Source organism: Pundamilia nyererei, unplaced genomic scaffold, assembly GCF_000239375.1.
Source record: "Pundamilia nyererei isolate P.nyererei 1_Seehausen unplaced genomic scaffold, PunNye1.0 scaffold00150, whole genome shotgun sequence".
NCBI lineage: Eukaryota > Metazoa > Chordata > Actinopteri > Cichliformes > Cichlidae > Pundamilia > Pundamilia nyererei.
The window spans coordinates 58,772-67,515 of NW_005187551.1; the positions used below are offsets into that span (position 1 = coordinate 58,772).

Below are 8,744 nucleotides of genomic sequence, written 5' to 3' on the forward strand. Positions count from 1 at the left end.
TTTTTTTTTTTTTTTTTTACTCGCCTTTTCTTTAGTCCATGTACTGACCATTTTCAGAGGAAATGGTTAGTACATGGACAAACAAATGTTTTGTTTGTTTGTTATAGCACCTAACTGAAGGGATGAAACTGTGTTGAATGTTGTCTACACAACAGAGAACTTGACTAAGAACCATTTTTAAAATGTATTTTTAGACACTTTGTTACTAGCAGCTTGTCACAAAAACACACTTGTTCTCATTTCTTTAGGTGACTATTTAAAAATGTCCAAGATCAAAGATAACAGGAACCAGCTTTATTTATTTTTCACCGATAGGGTGAGCCCTTCATGGCATGGTGTGCAGTGTGCCCTTAAAAAATTGAGTAAACTGGACAAGTGGAGGACAAAAGAAGTGGTAGCCTTCTAAAACTATGATGAATAGCATCTGAAAGTCATGTCCTTAGAAAATTGGCGGGACAATCTAGTAAAGACCTGACACAGAACCTGAGAGGTGCATCTGGCCTTTCAGTTGATCCATCACTGAAGCCTCATCTGAAATGGTCTCAGTGGAAGGGTGTCTGTCAAAAAAATCATTGAGTAAAGGAAACTGAGAGAAAAAGCTGAGGTATGACAAAGTACACAAATAGACTGTAAATCTGTGTCAACAGATCTTAAGGAATGAAGAATTTTTTTTTTTTTTTTTTTTTTTTTTCTTCTTCACTGAAATTATTATCAGTATTTTATAGAAGAGGCTAGGACAGTACAACAGTGATCATCCTTAAAACACAGTGGAGGCCCTGTCATTGTTTGGAGCTGCATTTCAGTCATTGGTGTTGGGGATCTTGTGAAAATGATGAATTATGAAAAGCAATGTCAGATTTTTGAGCTACCATGCAATATATTTTAAGAAGCGGTTCATTTTTGCTGCATGACAGTAATCCCAAACACACTGCTGGTGAAGTAATATTTGGATAGAAGAACACAAAGAAACATTCAGTCATGGACTGGCCTCCCCAGAGCCCGGACCTCAACATTATTGAAGCTGTGTGGGATCATCTTGGTAGATAACAGGAAAGAAAAGTCAGACAACATCCAAAGAAATGCTTTGAATGTCTTTCGAGATGCCTGGAGAACTATTTCTTAATACTACTTAAAGCAATGATAAGGGTTCAGGCTGTGTTACTGGTTAAAAGTGGTCATACCAAATATTGATTTGAAAACTTTTTAGAATTGTGTAAACTTGCTTTAAACTGATATTTTCATCTGTGTTAGCGCAAGACTTTTGCACACTACTGTAATTAATAGTAGTTTAAAATGTGATTGAAGTAATTTCTGTTTTCATGACTTGTTTGTGCATATCCCCTTTGTGTAGTCAGGACTGTGATCGTTGTTTAAATAGTTTGAACATCTCATTGTTTGGCTTAGCCTGTTACCGAGTATGTCACTTTGAAAGTATTTAAGTAGCCATCACATTTGAAAAAGTAAGCATCTCTGTGAACAGTCTGTAAAGAACCACGATGGTTTAGTTGTGTATAATGTTAAGAAATGAAGGGAATTTTACTGGTGGCTCAATTGATCAAAGACTACTTAATTTATGCCTGAAGGGTAATTTGCAAATTAAAGGCAGGCTCGCTATGTGTAATATAACCACACATCAATGAGTCACACCCAAATGTTGTGCTTCACAGAAGCTACATTATAGCATTCAGCTCATCTCGAAAGAGCCATTCCGCAGTCAAGTTTGCTATGGAAATTTTGCTGACTCTCTCCTTTTCTGTTATCAGGCTGTTCTAAAACGGGCTGCCCGTGTAGACGAGGACAAAGGCGCTCACAAGTCCTCAGGTGAGAGTGATGCTTGTTTTTGTAATTAACTCATGAGAAGTAAACTATAAAATTGAAAGGATAATAACACATGCCCGTTGTTGTCGTAACCGCACTAATTGGATATCTCAACAACTTTAACTTGGTTGACCTTTATTGATTGATGGTGATAATCTATTTTAAAACTATGTAAAGGCAAAAGGAGGCTCGAAGAGTAAGGTTAGAGCATGCTTTTGGAGTGGAAAATCCTCTCACTTATACAAATTACATGCCGTATGTAAATGTGCATTTATTGTTTACTACACCACTGATTTGATTTTGATTGTTCATTGTGTATTTATCTTATCAGATGCTGAGTCTTCACAACTGAAGCCTGCTGAAGACATCACTTCAGACCCCTGCAAATCTATCAAGAGTTCAGACGCTACCCAGACGCTTGGAGACAAAGAGATGGAGGAAGAGAGAATAATGGAACAGGAGGGAGGTGAAGCTGAAGCCGAGCCAGAAGAGGAGGGAAATCCACTTACAGGAGCCAAACAGCAAAATGCAACTGAAAACACAGAAATCCCAGACGCTAGTGAAAAGTCAGTTGGTAAAAACGGTGTGCCAGCTGAAAATAACACCCGTTCATTCAAATGTAATGCCTGCTTGGAAAGTTTTCCCAGCAGAACTGCCTTGAGTGTTCATTACAACTCTGCATCCCACATTCAGAGAATGACAACAGGCTCTGGAAAACAAGGTGCAGAAAGTAGTCCCCAAACTCCTTCAGTTCCAATCCTGTCTCGGCCATATATATCAAACAAACCCTACCAGTGTTCTGTATGTCGAGTCTCCTACAATCATGCCATCACCCTTGAGAGCCATATGAAATCTGTCTTGCACCAGACCCGCAGCAGAAATGCTGGAATTGCTGCACATGCTGCAAACAGCGCAGTGGCTGCTGCTGGTTTGAGAGGCAGCGCTGCCAACCCAGTAGTTACCACGTCGGAAAGTGGAAGCAGTCAGTCAGCTACCTCCACCAACTGTGCTGCTCCTGGGACGTTGATGGTGACTGCTGCGAAAGAAGGCGAGCAGATTCCAACTTCACAAGTGGCTCCCTCCCTCCTCACTTCCCCTGTGGCCTCAGCTCAGGCGGTCTCGGCCTTTCTCACCCTCCTCACTTCCAGTCCCAACACGCTGTCACACTCCCTCCTCCCCTCCCTGTTTGCAGCTAGTGCTGCTCCTGGTGCCGCTGCACCTCAGCTTGTGCCTCAGCCTCAAATGGTCATGCCCTTGATCTTAAATGGGCTCCAAGCCCAAACCCAGCAGCACCAAGAGAACCAGCAGGGCCAGCTCCTTACCCAGTGCGTGCCACTCGTAGGTCTCAGCACAGCCCAGCAAGCCCTTCTAACCCAAAGACTTAACAGCTTACAGAACCAGTGGCCCTCTGCAGGAGTTCCAACAAACATACAGCTCTGTGGGGAAGAGCAAAAACAGACTTTAAAGAGTGAGAGAGAACAAAAAAGTGAGGCTAGAAATGAGACTGTTGAAGAAAAGATCTCTGATCAGGTCAAAGATGAGCATAACCGTACTGCCCAGAAACATAAGGAGGAGAACAGTACAGACGTTTCACAGTGTTCTGATATAGAAAGTAACATAAAGGTTGAGAATAATGAAAACAATGGGAAGGCACATGAAGACAGCACAACAGATGGAGACTGCTCAACAAATCAGTTGGACCTGGAAGGTGATAAAGCAGCTAGCCTGAATCTCTCCCCAGCGGGCACAGAGAAGAGCCTCCGCAATAACAACCTCTCCCCTTCTGCATCTGTGCCCAGCAACTCGAGCCTCAGTCCTGTAAATTTAAACCTTACCCTTAGTCCTGATTCTACTCCTCAAAAATCCCAATCAGGCACAAGCCCATGTGGCTCTCTTGGCACTCCAAAATCCAGCTCAAGTACCAATGCCTTAACTAACAGCCAAAATCGTCTTCATTGTAATACAGTGGATTCCATTTATCCAGACCTTCCAGTGCTTTCAGAGTTCCAGTCAGAGGTTCTCTGGGCCTTCTTTGAGTCACGTAGTGAGGCTGATGCTGCAAGTCCTCCCTATGAGGACTGTGAAGCGCTGGGCCGAGAGGTGGGTCTTTCTGAAGAAGAGGTTCGAAGGTGGCTGACCCAAGCTAGACACACAAAACAAAGACAGAGGGCGACAGAGTTGGAACAGCTGACCGGTGTTACAAGAAATTGTCAGAGTTCTGATAATGACTATGATGACGAGGAAAGCTCACTCATAATAGCAGAAGGTGAGGATGATGCTGAACCATTTAGTAATCAGGCCATGGATTTGTCTAGTACAAGAGGGAAACGCAAACACAGGGAGTTGGGAAGGGAGGGTCAGGGAGATTCCTGTCTCACATCGGATTCAGAGAATGAGGTCTACACTTCTGTCATTGTTTCAGATGAGGAAAGTCAGAATGGGTCTTTAAGAGATGATCCTGAAAGCCCTGCTAAAGACGAAGCACAGCGGGAGGTCCACGGCGATAAGGGTTCAGTTGGAGGAAAGGTATTGCGCTCCACGACTGTGTTTCTTTCCGATGCAGAGGATGAATACGAAGATGAGGATGGCGGAGGTAGTCAAGGGGCCAAGAGAAAAAAACAGAGAGAGAAGTTTGAACATGATCTGGAGCTAAAAAAGGAAAGGCAAGACCCAGATGTAGATCTAGAGTTGGAGGCCCAAGGTGATCCTCCAAGCTCACAGTCCAATGCAGCAGATCCCTCTGAAATCCCAACTGGTGCTCTCCACTCACTTCCCTTGTCATTCACTCCCTTTTCTACTCCATTTCTTAGCCCCTATGTTCTCTCCCTTACTCCTTCGGTGGTTGGGGATGGAAGCAAAGTCCCCATCTTTCCCAACCCACCAACCATCACACGCTTCTCCAACTCTCTTCTCTCGCAATCTCTCTTCTCACAAAACCAAACTTCCCACTACCTGTCCAATGGTGACGACTGTGAGTCAGCTCTTGATCTCAGCATGGGCAAAAACAGCTCAAAGTCTGCTCTGTCCTCATCTCTGGCTGATACAATTGCAGCACAGAAGGGACAGTTGCTGGACGGACTTGGCCTGAGGCCCACATCCAAAGGTCTGGTAGTCGTCCAGGTTAAGCCGGAATCTCTTACTGCCATGCCCTCTTCTAACAATGTTACAAACATGGTCAACTGCAGTAATGTGACCAAGTCTAGCATTTATATGAGGCCTGGAGAAAAAATGAACACCACACTATTGGAAAGGGACCGAGAAAAGGAGAGGGAGCAAGAACAGGAGCAGAGGAAGTCCAAAGGAAAAAGGTACCGGGATATGCGTCGTTCAAGGACCATCATACAAGCAGAACAACTTGATATTCTGTATGGCTGCTATTTCAAAGACCCAAATCCTGGGAAACATGAGTTTGAACAGATCTCAGAGTGGGTTCACCTTCCAAAGAAGGTGGTTCAGATTTGGTTCCAGAACATGAGGGCAAGGGAAAGAAAAGGCGAGGTCAGATTCATCGGCGACGGGACCTTGGCGGCAGTTGGCAAACCTCTCATCAAATTTACTTGGCCTCTTTCCAAACCCATATTCACTAACAAGCCTGCTACAAACAATACCGGGGGAATTACAACTACTCCGATTGTTCGCACCCTCATCAAGACAGAGAGGGAGCCTGTAAATGAACTGGCCAAACAAGCGCCAGTTGTGATGAAAAAAATATCCCCCGTTCCTATAAAGCCGAAGGAGTTCGTTTCTTCCACCACAGCATCTCCTGTGAGCAGCAGTGCTTCTGCAGTGCCAAAGACCACGCTCGAAACCACCAGCAACATCACCATGGTTAAAGTTGCACCCAAAGCAAATACCCCTGTCCTCTTGGTGCCACCCAAGGATTTGATTCCAATTGCCCCACGACCAGCCCAGAAACGAAAGCTAGAAGACGAGAGTGAGGAAGAAAAGACCGATGAGGAGCGGGATAACGAAAATGAGATTGGTCTTGGACCAGGAACCACTAACCGCATGGTGCCGAAGCTCCCCACAACTCCCATCAACAACAGGCCTTCAGCCACAGCAGTGGTGCCACAAAAACAGAATGGGCTGAACTACTGGACTTCCAAAGTCCCCATTAAGATCAACACTCTATCAAGAGAACAACTGGCTCTTCCTACGCACACAGCTCCTCGTACCATCCCCCCTCCTCCCACCCCCAGCATTGCACCAGTCAGCCCTAACACCCCTAGTTCTGCCAAAGTGGCCAGCCCTTCCACCCCATGTGTAGCTAAATCAAGCCCAACAGAAAGCAGCTTTCTGCCCCACTCATCCAGCCGTAGACCACGCACTCATTTGTCCTGCCTACAACTGTCCATTCTGCAGTCATGTTACGAGACCTGTGCCCATCCCAACGCCATGGAGTGCGAGGCAATTGGCACTGAGCTCAACCTGCCGCTCAAGGTGGTGCAGATTTGGTTCCAAAACACAAGAGCGAAGGAGAAGCGCTGGAGGCTGCAGCAGGAGAAAATGGTAAGCTGACAAGTTTTTCTATGAGAATGACATTAAAAAAACAAACAACTTTTTTCCCTCCTTTTTATTGATACATCGTTAAAAATACAAACTTACTGTTTATATTTGCAAATGTAATGCAGAGAGTAGGAACACATGCTTTTCTTTAAAAATATGTTGAATAAGAGTTTTATTTAGGTCTGCTGTGCGGTTTTAGAGGTGGTGTTGGAGTATTACATTCAACCATTTCTACCCTGGAAAATCAGTTGAGACATAAATGGATAAAGTAAAGCAATGGGCATGTATTTCAGTAATCCTACTTAAAAATATCTGACAAATAAAAGCTCCAAATTCCCTCACTAGCTTTCACTACTTTAATGACAAGCTTGCTTGACTCTTGTCTTTTGGGATTACCACTTTATACACATAAGGTTGCTGATATGGTTGAGTTCGGTAATATTGCTCAAATTTAAGGAAACGTGATAACTTGTCCTCAGCAAATATCCAGACAGCCTAAATTTTGCTTTGTTCATTTTAAAACTCTGAACATTAAACATACCTCCTTTCCTTCTCTGTTTGCATCTCCACTCTCCAATGTGGGATTCTCAGTCTCCTCTTTCAGGCGCGAAGGTAGACATGAGCTCAGGAAGCTACCTGCAGTACAGCGCTCTCAAGGCCAATCGACCCATCCTGCCCAAGCCTGTTCAGCTAATGGTTACCGAACCTCCAGCTTCCCCAGTGCCGGGTCAGCCGGTGCCAAAGGAGACCCTGACGGGGCGCTGTGATGCTTGCAACGTCTCATTTGAATCCCGGGCTGCAGCAAGGGCCCACGTCTTCTCTCCGCGTCACCTGGCAACCCTGAGAACCACTAACTTTGGCCAGCCGACGGCGCTCGTCAACAAGAGCGGAACCAGCAGTGCTGCTCTTTCCACTACTGTAACCAGCTCTGGCGGTGGTTCTGAAGGGGAGATAATAATCGAGTTGCCTCCAGCGATGGCCACCAGCAACAGTTAAAGACTCAGATCAGGATTGGTCTGCACACTGACTATTGTTGGACCCATTTGGGCTCCTCAGATTTTAATAAACAGATTTGAGCACTAATCCTCAAAAACTAATATTCTTTAGTTTTTGATGTTTGCTCCCCCCTTGCACCCGCTATCCTTTGCTCAACCTACACTGACTTGATATCCGTTATCTGTAGAGCTCACCTGGTATCAAATACAACAGCAGACTCTTTTCTTGCTGCTTGTCACTTAATCAGTTGCTGTCTGATAAGTGATAACACCCCCACCCTCCTCAGAGTTCCCTTAATCCTCATTTTATCCAGACATTTTTGGTCCTAACCCTGTGGTTATGTATTACCTTACTTCTATGACCTTCCTATAATTTGTAAAGGCACTCAGCTTGCCACGCTTGAGCTGTTGTACCCTAAAAACTGATGCAAGTGTTTCCTTTTTCTTTTTTCATTCTTTTTTTGGCAGAGGCCATGGGGGGATTTTTGGGAAACACTTTTTGGGATAACATGGAAATGCTGACATGTATAACTCCCACTTTGCTCCTGTGGAATTGTTTTTCTCACGCCTACTTTCACTTTTAGGGCAAAGATTGCTTGGATAAAATACGACTGGACTAAATCATTGGGAGAGAAAGAACTGGTCTTAACCGCCACCCTTTTTAATTGCCACAGAAGGGTGAAATGAAGAGTGTTGTCTACTCACTACTTTGGGATATAAAAGGAGGTACTTTGGAGAGAATAGGGCTGTTGAATTGTTCCCATATTCATGTTCATAGTTTCACGACAATCCAAATAGGCAGCGCAAAAAGAGGCTGAGGGAAGTAGAATCTTTGGCATACCGCACTTTGACACATTTTACATTGTTTTGAAATGTTTTTAAGCATTCGAATGCAGGTGTCTTTTATGGAAGGATACGCTGATGCATGTTGGATGCCTTAATATAAAGTGAAATAGTTTTTTTTGTTGTTTTGTTTTTTGTTTTTTTGTTTTTTTTCCCTAATCAAATGAAACATGCTTTAGGTGTGAGTATAATACTTGGGCGTATTGAAGAAGAGCTTTATTCCAAAATGCTTTTACATTAACATTTTTTTGTTTTTGGGAGAATATTTGTGAATGTCACATGTTTATAAAGTTGTCAGCAATCTCTTGGCCAAGGTGTAGAATTACAAACTATCATGCTTTCACACGTTTGCTGTAAATTTCACTTCCTACCCAAATGTGTGCGTCTCATTTTGGAATTTAGCTCTTCAGACCGGTGGGTGAAGATTACTTTTTTTTTTTAAAACGGCTACTGTGGGATACACGTCCAAGTCCGGGAGATTCCTGTTGGAGAATTCAGTCTGAATTTGACAAATTGGGCTGATTTCCTCACCGTGTGTGTGTGTGTGTGTGTGTGTGTGTGTGTGTGTGTGTGTGTGTGTGT

The 8,744-nt window shown here is 44.0% G+C and overlaps 1 protein-coding gene across 3 annotated transcripts in view; it reads left to right on the forward strand.

Moving 5' to 3' along the window:
• The window catches only part of zfhx2 (zinc finger homeobox 2), an 11,870-nt gene extending 3,142 nt beyond the window's left edge, over window positions 1–8,728 (forward strand). For 2 of the 3 annotated variants that reach the window (XM_005744847.1, XM_005744846.1), the window contains exons 3-5: window positions 1,764–1,821; window positions 2,150–6,327; window positions 6,916–8,728. In XM_005744847.1, coding sequence (XP_005744904.1) covers window positions 1,764–1,821; window positions 2,150–6,327; window positions 6,916–7,320 — 4,641 coding nt within the window. In that variant the 3' untranslated portion in view covers window positions 7,321–8,728. The remainder of the gene's footprint in view (window positions 1–1,763; window positions 1,822–2,149; window positions 6,328–6,915) is intronic. The other variant, XM_005744848.1, reaches the window with a different exon arrangement.
• Window positions 8,729–8,744: the final 16 nt, after the last annotated feature.